This window comes from Taudactylus pleione, unplaced genomic scaffold (genome assembly GCF_031769625.1).
Source record: "Taudactylus pleione unplaced genomic scaffold, aTauple2 ptg000064l, whole genome shotgun sequence".
NCBI classification, from domain to species: Eukaryota; Metazoa; Chordata; class Amphibia; order Anura; family Myobatrachidae; genus Taudactylus; species Taudactylus pleione.
Genome location: NW_028284466.1, coordinates 5931597 through 5948325, shown reverse-complemented (window position 1 = coordinate 5948325; position 16729 = coordinate 5931597). Strand labels below are relative to the sequence as shown.

The 16729-nt window shown below is 43.9% G+C and overlaps 1 protein-coding gene across 3 annotated transcripts in view; it reads left to right on the top strand.

Moving 5' to 3' along the window:
- ARHGEF6 (Rac/Cdc42 guanine nucleotide exchange factor 6) overlaps window positions 1–16729 on the top strand; it is a 133303-nt gene that overhangs the window by 63689 nt on the left and 52885 nt on the right. For all 3 annotated transcript variants that reach the window (XM_088465777.1, XM_088465775.1, XM_088465778.1), the window contains exons 8-11: window positions 1632–1727; window positions 2601–2723; window positions 4134–4272; window positions 15627–15686. In XM_088465777.1, the coding sequence (XP_088321903.1) occupies window positions 1632–1727; window positions 2601–2723; window positions 4134–4272; window positions 15627–15686 (418 nt within the window). The remainder of the gene's footprint in view (window positions 1–1631; window positions 1728–2600; window positions 2724–4133; window positions 4273–15626; window positions 15687–16729) is intronic.

The window sequence follows — 16729 nt, the reverse complement described above, 5'->3', positions numbered from 1 at the left end:
TTCAGGGTGTGTGTATAAGGTGTATATAATACATAAATGCATTCTGTGTGTATATTGAGGTCCCATTCCCAAGATATTTAATTATGTTATGCAAATATTCCAAAATACGGAATATTCCGTTATCCCTGGTCCCAAGCATTTTGGATATGGGAGACTCAACCTGTATTATGATTTATTTATGTAGAGCCATAATATTGCACAGCTCTGTACAGAGAGTAATTAGTCAATCACCTGCCAATTGGAGCTTATATTTATATTCCCTACTATTCTATAAGGCCTATTAAAACTCCAGAAATAGAAGGTTTCGTTTACATAGTTGCTTATGATGTTTTATTGGAAATTACCATATGCATATCTCCCAACCGTCCCGATTTGTGGGGACTGTTCTGCAGTCCTGTGATCGGAATGTTTCCTCCCATGTTGTTGGGTGGTCTATGTGGTGGTGGTGGTGGTTTGGATGGTATTTTTCTGCCAGAAGTGCCTCCAGTACAAACTGCAATAAAGTGTTATTGATTTTTCTTATTGTATGATATGGTCACAACCCTATATTGACTATTAGTCATCAGAATCAGCATGCAGCTACCCTATACTAGGTGCAAAAGATACACCTCCAAAAAAGTACGCTACTGGTGAAAAGTCTTAGACCACCCCCATTTTTTTTACTTTTACTGAAATTCAAGCAATTCAAGTCCAGTGAATGACCTGAAATGGTACAAAGGGCAGGGTTATACTGCTAGAGGTTAAAAACAAAAAGTTTAAGTTGGCAAAAACTGAAATAATATAGACTTCACAGTTATAAAAAGAAAAAAAAAAAAAAAAGACCTTTTCCATGGAACTAGTATTGGGGTAACAGTTTGGAGCTGTTCTGTATTTATGCAAAAGAGGCTTGCCTGGGCCATGAAGCACCGTCAGTGGGCAACTGAAGTCTGCAAGAAGGATTTATGGACGATGTATCTAATTTGAAATCTTTTGTTAATCACACAAGGTTTTTATATGCTGTCAAGTAGATGAAAGGATAGTTCCACAGTGTGTGGGGATTATGTACTAACAAGCCGATTTGTAAAAGGCGCCACTTCCGGGCACGTTTAAGATCAAAATTTTTAACTGCATTGCTTTTAATAGCTAAATACCCCAATTGTGGACTTAAATGCGCTAGGAAAGGGTGGCTTTTCCTAGCCAATATTGGTAAATAAACCCCTGTGACAGTAGTTGCTAAACATGGAGAAGGAAGTGTGATAGTCTGGGGCTCTTTTGCTGGATCTTTTATTTTGCCCATGGAGTCCCATGAGGTCTTATTCTGGCTCAACAAATGTCTTTTATACTAGTCTGTGTACCTAGAACATATTGTGTCCAGTAATAAAATATTGATAGGCCCCCAACCAGAACCTCTCTTTATTCCTTACAGTGGCTCTCAGAATATGCAGTTTTCTGTATTCTCTTAACTTACCTGGCTGCTGCTCCTTCCAGCTGGAAAATTGCTGTTGTTGGCTCCTGTACTCCTCTTCTGTAACTAGAGTAATCCTTGGTCTAACAGTGTATTTGTCAAACTACTGCTTGCAAGTTTATTATTGTAGAAGAGACCGACATCGTGCTTATTATCCAAAACTTCTACAAATACATTTGCTTTTCAGGTTGAGTGCTGGAGACATAACATCACTGCTGGGAAATTTTGAGGAAATCTGCACATTTCAGCAAATGCTATGTCAGGCCTTAGAAGAATGTGCAAAGTAAGAATCTGCAGTAGATATCAATCAATGATTGTCATATCTTTGATTCTAGGTTCTATCGATGACTTAACGAATAACCGTTATAATATAATGTGCAGAGTATTGTCACACAGTGTAAATGCTCATTTTGTAATATATTTGGTAATGCTGCACATACATTACAGTAATGCTAGCTTTTGCTACAACATACATACCAGCTCCAAAGTTAAACATTATATCCGTATATAAAAGGTATATTGTCTTTTTTTTAGTTTTGAGATTTATTCCACAACTATTTACTCACATTTACCATACAATTATTTATAAACAGTTATATGGTCATCCACTAGATGTCACTGTCTTACTAATAAGCTGACAAGTAGAATACATAAAAGGTGGCAGTACATTTTGAATTATGATGGAAGAAACACACATTAGTTACAGACCCTGACTTATGCTGGGCATACACTATACAATTATCTGTCAGATATCTGTCCAATTTGGCTGGTTGGAATGAAAATCTGGTAATGTATGGGAGCAAATGACAGTCGATTTATATGGTTTTAAACACTGGAAAACAGGCAAAAACGATTATTCAGATTGGTTAAATTTGTTTTATTTAGCTGAATTTGCTGAATGTTCAATTTTGTCTGTTTTCCAGTGTTTGTGAGCAAATGTTCGATTGTCAATTTGCTCCAATACATTACCAGATTTTCATTCCAACCAGGACAGATATCTGACAGATAATTGTTTAGTATATTCCCAGCATAAGTAAGTAACAGAACTATCTGCTTTTTACTTCAGACAGTTGAAAACAGGTATTTTGTGTACAATTAATACATTCTACTGAGCTGTCTGATTATGTTGATATATATGAACATTTTCTTGTTACAGGGTACTAGAAAATCATCAAAAAGTTGGAGGATGTTTTTTGAGTTTTTTCAATCAATTTAAGTGTTTATATTTGGCATACTGTGCAAATCACCCCACAGCTGTTAATGTTCTCACTCAGCACAGGTAAGTAACTGGCTTCATTATCTAGCCTTCATCACTCTGCCTGTGTCTCTGTTTTTATATCAATATGTTGCATTTTATAAGACTACTAATGATTTCACTCTTTTTCTTTTTACACTTATATCATTTCTGTCACCAAATCACATTATTTATTCACGATTTAGAAAGTGCAAATCTCCAATTTTTTTATGTCCACATTGAAAACTCGGTTAAAGCATACAGAAAATAACTCCATACAATATTGAGTTATGAAAGAAGTATTTAAAGGACATTTGATGAATCACAACCTGTTCTTCCATAATTTTACTTGTCACTCTTTGGCGACTTTAAAAAACAAAACAGTTTCAAGAGAAGCAAGTCTAGGTCTATGCTGTCCCCAGCATTCTCCTAGTGATCACTGCTACACAAACGCTATGGTGTAAGCCAGACTTTTTAAGCCTTTTATTTCTAAATACAGCAGCCCAGAAAATCATTATTTTCAAAACTGGAGAAGGAATTGTCTGTGTGGCACGGCCCCTGGCATGCCTATGGGCAGAGCTGGCTGTTCCACTTAAGCGGCTATTCTTATGTGGTCAAGTTGGATACATCAGTCCATTTGACTCTTTTGATCCCATGGGATGCTCATAGTGCAGCTGGAAGATGGGTGCACACAGGGGGGGATATAGTGCTCTTCGCCAGGCGCAGTTCCTGGTAGTCCCATTCAGCAGCTGAATATTACCTACCAAGATCACTGGGATTGCCATTTGTTTTGTACCTAATGAGATTTGCTGCCAGTTACGTGTGAATAGATCTAATTGGCACGCATTGGTATACTCAGTCCTCAATTGTAAAATTAAATCATTTAAAAGGTGCCAAGCAGTACTTTGCGAAAAATTGCCTGTTGATATAATAATATTAGTTGTTGCTATGTCACTGCTGATGACCACATTGACCCCAGCATCAAGCGTTCCTGTGGGTGCGAAGAAAAAAAAGTTATTGACCATAAACTCCCATGAGCCAGAGTTAATCGTTTGGGCCAGGAACTCTACACATCATCCATGGTCATCCCTATTATAATAAATACTGTCACATATAGTTTGGTCATATAAAAATAATTTTTATTATTAATAATAATATCCACCTTACATTGAAGACGAATATGCACATGTATTTATTATGGAAGACCTGATAATTAGATTTCATGTGAATGATCATATGCACATTATCTTTCACAGGTAAAGACCAATGTGTACTTACCTTTTTATCATTTATAATTTGAGTATGAGTGACGTTTACTGATGAGCGTTGTTTCTTATAGACCTATATGCTCTATGGACGTAGCAACACTTTGTAGTGACGTCTTACTGATGTGTTTCTCATTGCCTATTACCCACAGTAACTATGCTGGCTAGTAACCACAACTTATTTGTTTAGTGATGAATTGGAGAAGTTTATGGAAGCACAAGGAGCAGCTAGTCCAGGAATCCTGATGCTGACCACAAGCCTCAGCAAACCCTTCATCAGGCTAGAAAAATATGTCACTCTTCTCCAGGAACTGGAAAGACACATGGAGGTAAAAGCAGCTTTTGGAACTTTCCCAGTAACTGAACTGCAACTGCATGCACTGTAAGCAATATTACATGATAGCAGCTGGGATCTGCAACCTTTGTTTCATGTGGAGGTGCCTGTAACTGCACCAAAGAATCTTCTAGTATTAGTTTGATAAGAATCTCACATTACCACGTTGTACTGTTTGAAGACCCTGATTCGTCCACTATCAAATTCGAAGGCCTTCCTACTGGCTTTCGTTCGAATTTTCTCATAGGTGAGAATGCTTATACTGTAGAATCTCTGCCATGTGACGGTGCGTACACTGTTGAATCTCTGCCTTGTGACGGTGCTTACACTGTAGAATCTCTGCCATGTGACGGTGCTTATACTGTAGAATCTCTGCCATGTGACGGTGCGTACACTGTTGAATCTCTGCCATGTGACGGTGCGTACACTGTTGAATCTCTGCCTTGTGACGGTGCTTACACTGTAGAATCTCTGCCATGTGACGGTGCGTACACTGTAGAATCTCTGCCTTGTGACGGTGCTTACACTGTAGAATCTCTGCCAGGTGACGGTGCTTATACTGTAGAATCTCTGCCATGTGACGGTGCGTACACTGTAGAATCTCTGCCTTGTGACGGTGCTTACACTGTAGAATCTCTGCCATGTGACGGTGTGTACACTGTAGAATCTCTGCCTTGTGACGGTGCTTACACTGTAGAAACTCTGCCAGGTGACAGTGCTTAAACCAACAAAACTTTGCCTTGTGACCGTGCGTACACCATAAAAACGTTTGCCTCGTGACAGTGCGTAAACCGTAAAAAGTGCGTACACTGTAGAATATAGAATGATAGGTACTTAATCCTTCCTATTTACTACTGTATTTTAGTAAGTGACCTCCTAAGCACAGTAGTTAATTGAACAGAAAAAAAAAATTACTTTTCATATGATGACAACGTTGTGCTCTTTACATCACATTATTAAAGGCAATTTCCACATTCTATTTAATTTAATGAATTGACTTCCAAATACCCTCCTGTGATATTTGTCAATTACTAATCTTTTTCTGCATGTTTTTTTCAGCCATGTGTCAGGTTCATCAGGCAGTGTTGCTAATTTGAATGAGATGATTCTGCTGTGCCCTGTGCATAGTATGTGCTTATATGGAGATAGACGCTTTTTATTTTACCTAGCGCCTATTAAATAAATAATCCCGCCTGATATGATAAAGGCATGGGAGGAGTATATTATAAATATGCAGACAGATAAAAGAGGTAGGAGGGTTTGCCAACACACTAAAGTTTGTGTGAATGTAGGTAACCCATTTAAGTGACTATATTTTTTTCAGAACCCCATCCACCCGTGTCCATAGGCCCCCATTATAAAATAACTGCCCACCCCCAATGGGCAATAGACCACCCCATCATAAATCCTAATAATAATACCCCCCGACCACATTAATAGTAAAGAAAAAAAGGTCCCTGTTTTCTTTAACAACCCCCCCCGTAAAAAGACCATTTCTCTTTCCCCCTTCCTCCTCTCCTGTGACCAGTATAATTTCTCTTAATTATTATTTTACCCCCCCTCCAAAGTCATATTTCTCTTTATTAGCCCCCAAGGGTATACAACCCCCCCCATATGCGGGACGGATGATCAGTCCCCCATGCAGAAGCTGATCTCTGCATTTGCAGATATCTGCCAAATAGTGCTTGAAGGGGAACCAAGTTCCCCTCCTCGCACTGTGATCCCTGGCACATGCGCCCCGGAGTGCCGTTCACACAGCATTCTGGGGCGCAAATCTGGTAGTGATGTCTACTATCACAGACCACCGCATCACTCCCGGGGGTCCAGGGAGTCGGAGGAGATTCGTTCTGCAATGCAGAATGGATCTCCTTTTCAAAATCCGAGGGAAGCTATGTGGCAGCACGGTCGCATGTGATAAGACCTTGCCAGCTGAAGCACTGTTGGCTGCTGTCGCACATGCGCCAGTTAAGTGGTTAAAGAATCCTCTAGGTGTTTCTAACATTATGACATAAGATTTTATGGGCCATATTAGAGGTTGTTCGTAAAATGTATTTATTGGGCAATAAATAATATATTTTAATTAAAAGTGAAATTCGTTTCAATCTTCCAACAAAAAAGCTGAATATGTCATGGTGTATGACTGTTTATAGTAAAAGCCTTTAAGCAGTCTGTAAAACCCTAGGTGACGTATGATGGAGCGGTTACTGGTGGTTTGGAGCAGTTTCTTCAAGTGGTTTTACCTTCAGGCTCTTTGAAACATATTTTGTACAGATTTTTTCCTAGAACGGCAGTGTACCCCTCCCCTCACCCGACTGCACCGGAAACTGTATCACTACAGTGAAGAAAAAGAAAATGTGGTGCAGTCCTCCTTATTTAACAACTCCACGGCAGATAAAGAAACAACACGTCAGAGTTTAAAAGGATTTTTTTTTCGTCTTAAGTCCACATATAGGTATAATAAAGCTGGTCACACAGCACACTGAGACGACTGGCAATCGTACCAATGTCCAGGGACATCCTAGATATTGCATGATTAATGAATCACTGAACGATCACTCGTTCCCTCCTTCATTAACAGACACTAGGTCGCATGCGAAATAGTCAGGATTGGTGTGACGGTGTCGCTAGAGACCGCGGGCATCCGCATATTGTGTCTGCACACTGAGCAATGTTGGCAATTTGTCGAAATGGCAAATTTGCCTGACATCGCTCCATTGTGTACCCAGCTTAAGCCAACTACATGCAGAAAATACAAATCAATCGTTCGATGTTGTGTTTCTGCAGCTAAATCACACATTTACAGACAGTTTTTGATATGTTTTTTTATAGTGTTAGTATATGTGTTAAATCACACATTTGGTAATACTTTAAAAAACAAATCAAAACCACAATGTTGATGGATTTTTATTGATTTTAAATCGATTAAAATCGATCTTTAGTAAATGTACCCCTCTGGCTCAGCCACAAGCTCTAGCTCAGTGTCTCTCACTTTGGACTTCTGTGGGTGAATAATACACATGTGTCTACACACGTGCAGGTTTAATACTATAGCAACAAAGTACCTGTAGTGCAGATGCAGCAGGTGTAGCGTTGTACAGTTCCAGTGTGGAAATAAAAATGTGCCAGACCATCTCTCTTGATATAAATGAAAATTCCTACCTCATTTGTTTTTATCTTCCAACTTCACACTACAGCCGCAATTACATTAGGCAGTACAGTTACTTGACACAAGAGCTGATATTCTCGCGTAGTGAGGCTGTCACTTTCACACTGCCCTCCATTTGAACAGGTGAGGTAATCTCAGTTTACTCACTTACATTAAGTACTGGTTTACATCCTTCCTTTTGTATATTCAGGACAAGTTGTCTAAAAGTGCAAAAATGACTTGTACACAGCAGTCAGTCCTTTTTCCAGCGTTTGGGACCATATGGTCGAATGTCATTTGCTCCCATACATTACAGGTTTTCATTCCTACCAGCCAGATTGGACAGATGTCTGACAGATAATTGTATAGTGTATGCCCAGCATTAGAAAGCTGTAATTTGAGCATCTATGACATTGATGACCCTGCCCCATGTGTGAATCCAGCAATACACACACTGCATTTGTGCACAGCAAGTAACGCCCTGCCTGTTAAGTTAGCAAAGTCTCTCCTTCTTAAATGGTCACCTGCTGCAGAGGAGTGAAAATAACCATGTTGGACATATTTAGTTTATACTTTCACGGTGAGGTGGTCAGGGCCTTAATGATGCGTTTTGCAATGAATTGCATTTCTATGCCCCTCCTTTCCCATACCACCCATCTCCATCCATCTTATCTACTCTGACATCTTTGTCACCTGTATTGGGAGAGGAAGCCATGTTCCTCATCCTCCCCTTCCACCTCCCCCCTTGACCCTAACCCCTCCTGCCTCCTCTGCTACCTCTCTCCTTCTGCCTGTTCCCATCTTGCCCATCTCTTCAATCTCTCCCTCTCATCCCTCATCCCATACACTGTCCCTTCTGCATTCAAGCATGTCCTTGTATCCCCCATTCTTAAAAAACCTACCCTTGATCCTAATACTCTCTCCAACTACCAACCCATCTCTCTCCTCACTTTTGCCTCCAAACTCCTTGTCTACAACTGCCTTACCATCTTTCTTTCTCCTTCATCCACTAGGGGACACTGGAGTATCATAACAGTGGGTATAGATGTGTGCTAACCGGGAGCTGGCACTTTAAATTTCGAAAGAGTGACTAGCTCCTCCACCTCTATCCCCCCCTACAAGTATTGTGCCCAAGGGATCTGGTCTTACTTTGGGCTTCTTCTTACAGGCGTAGTTTAGTTTAATATAGTTAAAGAAGATGTGGAATACAAGAATTGAGGACATGACTGGCATCTACTGCCCCTGCTTGTCTGCGACATTGGAGTTGCCGGGGGGACCATATCGCAGCGGCTTGTGCAAGGGTCCTCGGCTACAAAGACCACTGTCTCCGGGGTTGACCAGGATGCGCTGCACGTCGCGGTCCGCCTTTAGCCTCACTGCCACCGGCAGCCTTGGCACTTACTGTGAGTATAACCTGGCTCCCTGATTAGTGGGGTTGCCAGGCACACAAAACGGCGGTGTTTGCTAGCAAGGCAGTCCGCAGGGCACCATATACAGCCCTGCACTAGACATCTAAAACGGGCGCCATAGTGGGGGACGGAGCCTACCGTGGAGTTCTGCTTCTTCCAGCTGCCCAGGTAATTCCAGAAGCAGAGCCGACGACCATTTCATGCTGCTGCTAGCTGCGCTGAACAACAGCGCTGAGACTGAGACAGCCTCCCCAGGATTCGTGAGTGTATTAGTGGGGTTTAGGCTAGATAGGAGCACAGTGTAAATATTACTGCTGTGATTATACACAGCGCTTTTGGCACTGCTAACAGCGGGTGTGGCTCTCCGCCCTCTCTTCCCTTATCTCCTTCCTCTCAATATAATATCTGTCTCTATTTTTACACTGTCCTCTATATTACTGTATTGTTTGTATGTCAGTGTTTGTGTACCATGGCTGGAAGGGGATCAAAGGCTTCACAAAAGTCCTTTTCTTGCAAGAACTGTACAGAAAAGTTTACCCAGGGACAATCATCTAGCTCCCTGCTGTGTGACAAATGTGATTCAGAGTCTCAGGCTCAAGGATCACCCCAGTCACAGGAACAGCCAACTTGGGCTGCGCAGTTCACTTCTGTTACGTCGTACCTGTCTGCAGAGCTGGAGGCTTCTCGTAAAGAAAGAGCGGTTTCCAGATCTCTACTATTTCTCCCCCTGAACCAGCCTGGCCTTGTTCACTAGCTAAATCAGTGGAGGGGCTCACAAAAGCCATGAGGTCCCGCGTCCCTTCCCTGGGGACATCCCCACAGGATAAGAGGCTGTTACCCTCAGTCCTACAGTCGGATGACTCTGAGGATGAGTATATGCCCCCTCTAGAAGATCCCTCAGTGTCTCGTCTGTCCAAAAAGTCGGTTCTGCCAGTACCAGGGGCCATTTCCTTAAAAGAAGCTTCAGACAGGAAGTTGAAGAACACGCTAAAGTCCATCTACACAGTAGCGAGTGTGATTCTTCGCCGTCCGGTAGTAGGCTGCTGGGTCAACAAGGTCGATTGAAGCCTGAGCTAGACAGCTAGACAGGATTAAGAACACTGACTCCCAGCTGAGGATCTTATTCCTTTAGCAGAACAGATCGGGAAGTCGGCTGCTTATCTGGGCAAGGCATCAAAAGATGTACTGTATGTAAACTCGCCTCTAGGTCTTCTGCTCTAGTAGTATCGGTCTGCAGAGCTCTTTGGCTGTGACAGTGGCAGGCTGATGCAGAATCAAAGAGGGTGGTGGAAGCACTTCCATTCACCGGTGACGTCCTGTTCGGACCCGAACTGGGTAAGTGGATCTCTCAGGCTACGGGGGGTAAGTCTACTTATCTCCCCTCAGCTGCTCCGGCTACCCGTAAACCTTCTTCAAGACCGTTCGTTCGTGCCCCAGGAGGATTCAGAGGCCATTCCAGAGGAGGACCTACCATTTCTCGTGGCTCCAGAGGTAGGGGTAGAGCCACAGCAACCTCTACACACGAGGACAATAAGCCCTCTGCCAAACCCAGTGCATGACGGGATTCCCTCTCACCTGGGGGACCCCAGGGTGGGAGCTCGGCTTCGAGTTTTCAGGGTAGTGTGGACACAATCCTGTTTGGATACCTGGGTGCGGGACCTCATCACCTAGGGGTACAAACTTGATTTCTAGATGCAGCCACCAACTCTGTTTTCCACCACAGGTTTGCCAGTTTCCAGCGACAGAATGGTAGTGATACAAGAAGCTGTAGACAAACTTCTGACCTCTCGAGTGTTGGTACAGGTCCCTACACATCAGCTAAAGCAGGGGTTCTACTCCAGCTTGTTCGTGGTTCCGAAGCTGGACGGATTGGTCAGACCTATTCTGAACCTGAATGATGTCAATCCCTACCTGAGAGTATTCAAGTTCAAGATGGAGTCCCTTCAATCTGTCATTGCGGGGCTCGAGGAAAACTCAAATTTTCAATTCCAGGCCTTACCCTTCGGCCTGTCTTCGGTTTCCAGGGTATTCACCGAGGTCATGGCTGTGATGATGGCTCTCCTTCGGACTCGGACTCACGATTGTACCTTACCTGGACGATCTCCTCCTGAAAGCTCCTTCCAGGAACCAATTATTACAAAATATACTGGTGACTCACAGGCTCCTCATACGACACTGGTGGATCCTGAACTTTCTCAAGTCCCATCTGCAGCCAACACAGGCTTCAATTTCTGGTAGGTCAGAAAGTCTTCCTTCCTCAGGAAAAAGCAACTTCCATTCAGGAGATGGTGCGCCTGATCTTACAACATTGTCGAGTATTGATGCACCTGTGCATACGACTCCTCTGGAAGGTGGTTGCGACCTTTGAGGCCATACCATACGGCCGTTTCCACTCCAGGCCTTTTCAGCTGAACCTCCTCTCTCAGTGGTCGGGATCCCATTTATTCCTTCACCAGCGAGTGAACCTGGCACCCAGAACTCTATCTCTTCTCTGGTGGCTGAATTCCTCTCACCTGTTGGAAGTCAAAAGGTTCAGAGTTGGAATTGGATTCTCCTCACCACAGACGTGAGTCTGAGAGTGTTGGGGGGGCAGTGACTCTAGAGAAACACTTCCAGGGCCGCTGGACTCCACTGGAAATGAGACTGCCTATAAACATCTTAGAATTACGAGCAGTGTTTTATGCTCTTCAACTAGCACATCACCTGTTGTGGGGTCAAGCAGTCAAGTGTCCTGTCGGACAACACCACAGCGGTGGTGTACATAAACCGACAGGGCGGCACCAGAAGTCGGGCGGCAATGAAAGAAGTAAGGCGCATTCTACTCTGGGCAGAGGAATTTGCAGTGGCAATATCCGCAATATTCATTCCAGGTGTGGAATATTGGTAAGCGGACTACCTCTGTCGTCAGGATGTTCATCTCGGGGAGCGGGCACTCCATCCCCAGGTGTTTCAACAGCTTGTTCAGAGGTGGGTCCTCCCACAAGTCAACCTCATGGACTCCAGACACTATCATCAATTGCCTTTTATACTGCTCTAGAACAAGAGATCCGGAGGCTGTGGCAGTGGACGCACTCTCAACACCCTGGCAGTTCCGATTTGTTAATCTGTTTCCGACGATTCCTCTTCTGCCTCGGCTACTGCAATGCATCAGGAGTGACAAAAAGACATGATTCTCTTAGTGGCTTCAAATTGGCCCCGCAGAGCTTGGTATTCCAACCTTCGTCTACAGCATATAGACGATCCTGGCCTCTACCGCTGCGAGAGGATCTCCTAGAACAGGGTCCTTTCATCTATCCAGACTTAAGGTGGCTATGTTTGACGGCGTGACTGTTGAAAGGGCTAACTTAAGAAAAAAGGGGATCCCATCTACTGTGATTCCTACCATGCTCCAGGCCGGGAAGGACATCACTTCAAAACACTACCACCATATTTGGAAGGCTTATGTGATTTGGTGTGAACGGCGGGGATCATCTCCTACAGCGTTCTAGGTGTCCAGGCTCCCACTTTTCCTGCAAGCAGGATTCTCAGCGGGCCTACGTCTTGAATCCCTGAAGGGTTCAGGTTTCAGCGCTGTCCTTTTTTTTTTTTCTTTTTTTTTTCCCCAGCAGAGACTGGCCTTGCCCCCGGATGTTCAGACTTTTCTCCAGGGGGTTATCCATTTACAACCTTCCTTTATTCCTCCCAAGGCTCCGTGGGATTTTGGATCTTGTTCTCTCTTTCCTGCAGTCTTCTCTGTTTGAACCATTACAGATTGTTAAGTTGAAGTACCTATCGTGGAAGGTGGATTCTTCTCTTAGGTCTGGCTTCCACCAGGTGAGTGTCGGAGATTGGGGCTCTTTCCTGTTGCCCTCCGTACTTGGTATTCCATGCAGATAGGGCTGAACTCTGTATGCAGATGGCATTCCTTCCTAAGGTGATATATGCGGTCCACTTAAACCAACCTATTGTGGTGCTGGTTCTTCCAGAGGACTCTACAGCTTCCAGATCCCTGGACGTCGTTAGAGCCCTCAGGATCTACGTGGATAGGACAGCATCTATCATGAAAACAGATTCCCTGTTTGTCCGGTATGGTGTCGCTTGTCCTGGTTGGCCGACTTGCAAGCAGACTATTGCACTCTGGATCCATCTGACCATCAGGCAAGCCTATGTGGCCTCCTCAAAGGAACCTCCAGCCATTGTTGACTGTTTGTTGGAACCTGTTTACACATGTTATGTGTTTGTTTGTTATTATGTGTACTTGCTTCACCTCCTCCTGTGCCGTTTGTTTCTTTCCAGCTCTCCTCGGACACAGTTATCTAAAGACCCCCATACACGGTTTGATTCAAAGTTGGTAAGATCAGTTGTACGATTTCCCTTGAAATTCTTCCCTTGAAATTCTTCATAAGATGTGGTCAAATGGTGTACGATTGATCATTAAGATCATAGGATAGGATGCATAGAAGTGTATCGCATCGTACACGATCAGTTGAGATATCTCTGCAAAACCATCTGATCTGCGATCCAATTAGACGATGGCGAGGATGTGCATCAGGGTCGCAGAAGCCTCCGAAATACAACTATTTTCAAACGATTGGTCTGTAGAAACTGCCAAAATCGTGTTAAAAATCGTCCCGTGTATGGCCACCTTTAGACTGGCTTTTAGGGGGGTATAGCGAGGGAGGAGCTAGTCACTATCCGAGCCTGCACATCCCTAATCTATACCCACTGTTATGAGACTCCAGTGTCCCCTGTGGAATCTGAGAAAGGGATTTATTGGTAAGTACCAAAATCCTGTTTTCCTCCTACTCCGTGCTTGACCTATTTCAGTCTGGTTTCCATTTTCTGCATTCCACTGAAACTGCCCTCACAAAAGTTAGCAATGACCCTCTTGCTGCCATATCCAAGGGCCACTACTCTCTGCTCCTTCTACTTGACCTCTCTGTTCCTTCTGACACTGTAGATCACCCTCTCCTCATGCAAATCCTTCACTTCCTTGGTCTACACGATACTGCTCTCTCCTGGCTGTCCTCCTACCTCTCTGACTGTTCCTTCTCTGTCTCCTCTCATGCCTCCTCTTCCTTCCCAGTTCGACTAATGGTAGGTGTTCCCCAAGGTTCGGTTCTTGGACCTCTCATATTCTCCCTCTATACATCTTCTTAGGTGAACTCATCAGCTCTTTTGGCCTCCAATATCATCTCTATGCTGATGATACTCGGATCTACCTTTCTTCCCCCTGACCTCTCCTCCTCTCTTCTCTCTCGTATCTCCAACTGTCTCTCTCTCTTCCTGGATGTCCCAGCGCTTTCTTAAACTTAACATGTCTAAGACTGAGCTGATCATCTTCCCAACCTCCCACAGAACCTCAGCTCCCACAATTTCATTATATATTAACGGCACAACTATCTATCTCTTCTAGCCCCCAAGTGCACTGTCTTGAGTTATCCTTCACTCCTCCCTCTCCTTCAAACCACTTATTCAGTATCTCTTGCAGTCCTGCCGCTTCCATCTCAAAAAAAATAATTCAGACCCTTTCTCACCCTGGAGGCAACATACACTCGCTGGTCATCTCCAGATTGGACTTTTGTAACCTCCTTTTATCTGGCTTCCCTGACTCCCACCTCTCTCCACTCCAATCTGTCCTCAATGCTGCTGCTTGGCCCATCTTCTCCAAAAGTTGTATATCTGCCCTCCCTCTGATTCAAGCCCTACACTGGCTCCCCTTCCCCTTCAGAACCCAATTCAAGGTTCTTACACTCGCTTACAAAGCCCTCACTCAATCCTCTCCCATTTACATATCAGATCTCATGTCACTTCACTCTCCTGCCCACCCACTTTCGCTCAACAAATGCATGCCGCCTCTCCTGCCAACTGATTACTTCCTCCTACTCCCACCTCCCAAGATTTTGCCTACGCTGCTCCCCTCTGGAACTCTCTCCTTCTCCCTATCAGACTCTTCACCTCTCTGCAAATCTTCAAATGGGCTCTCAAGACCCCCTACTTCATCAAATCCTTCCAGCTCTCATCCTAACCCACTGCTCCATGCTCCTTCCTTCCTGACCAACGACCTATCGTGCGCCCTTAACGATTTCCTGTGCGTCAGTAACGAGATTGCCAAATCTTACTGCGTGTAGGTAAGATCTGAAGATAGGACAAACGACCCGCAGGATCGCGTATTGTTGGAATGCGTCGGAATCTGCCAAATCGTGCAAAAAATCGTCTAGTGTAGGCACTTTAAGTGGTACATGTCTGTGATTTAGGTATGATTTCCAAAATTTACCTTTTTCTTTTTTTTAATCTATTATAATTTTCCAGATACCTCTGCTGAAACATGTCAAAGAGAAGAATGATGGTTTTATCTGTAATTTTATCAATAGCGATTAGAAGATTGTATCTGTGTATGTTTAAAAAGTACTCTAATACAGGTGTGGAGTATAGTGAAGTCAATAAGGTGACAACAGATGGTCAACAGTTAAATGTTGACATTGATTAAGGTTGACACATGTTTTAATCATTTTAACCCTCACCCTGGTGCCTAACCCTAAAAATCATGAAAAACCACGTGTCGATCTTTTCAGTCTCTTTTGATCTGATTGACCATTTGCATGCCGACCATTTGATGTAACCTTATTACCTGACTATTGATGTACTGTCTATCTTCCATCTGTTTACCCTATAATACATTTTGGGCCTGTTCATATTTTACTAGAGATGTGTCTGAACATGTTAGTTGATTTATTTAGTATATTGTGTTGTGCTTTATCTAGTTACATGGAAAAAAAATCTAAACCATGACAGTAATTATTCATCTTTTTACAGGAAACCCATCCAGATCATAAAGATGTTCTCAGAGCCACTGCATCATTCAAGGCCCTTGTGGTAGGTTGTGTCTGCTGTCAGAGGCAGTGTGTATATATTTAGTGACTGTATGCAGAGTGAATCACACCTGACATATCTTCCCTTACTTTGGGTGGAACAGAATGGGATGTAATCTTCTGGGGTAAAAATAAAAAAATCCCCAAGCCCTTCCCCTAGTAATTTTAATAGTAATGTATATAGATTTAAACATCCCCTATGTTTGTGCATCCAGTTCTGACATCTGAGTTCTCAACACTTGGTACCATGTTACCCAGACATCTCTATATTAATGCCTTGCATTGTATTGTGTTACAGCCAATATAGCATATTATAGTAATGTAGAATTGGCTAGACTTTTGAAAGAAGCTGCAAACTCTTCAAATAGTTGGTGAAAGAGTGATTGGCTGTACATGCTGTGGAGAGGGTCAGCACTAGATGTTGCAAACCCAGGTCCATATTATGTGACGATATTGCAAGATAACTATATTTCTTATTCAGGGTCCAAAGGGCTCCACAGGGAGACATTTGGGTGAAGGTGGTACTTGGAGGACCGCCCACAGCCTGAAGGCAAATCAGTTTCGTTGGTGTCCAGCAGGAGCTGGACTACCGTTAGACAGTGTGGCTGCTATTAAGCAGCCCAAGCTTTATTTTTATGACATTTATTAAATTTTTGTTACTACAGAGCAGCAGCACTAGACAGTCCTCTGGACGTCTGCACTGCTGCTCCATCACCCTTCCTCGGCGCCGTAACACCAGCCCTCGGCTAGGTACTACCGGCAGGGCTCCTCGGACCCCAGACTGCAGCCGACTCAAGGGGACCGGAAAGGAGGATCCCCACTTGTGGGGACCCGCGTCTATGCGCAGTCTTGCCTCCGGTCTCAGGAGACAGACCAGAGGCGCTGATGTGGACACCGGTTCATCTGGGACCCCACTAGACCACCTGGGCATTACAAGCAATGGCGCAGGGCACAGAATAAGGCCAGGGACCCGGTGCTTGATGTCGGCATAGGGGAGAAGGCGCTCTCTCTGCGGCCCCTCCCCCGGCTCAGGGCGCCATTCTACTG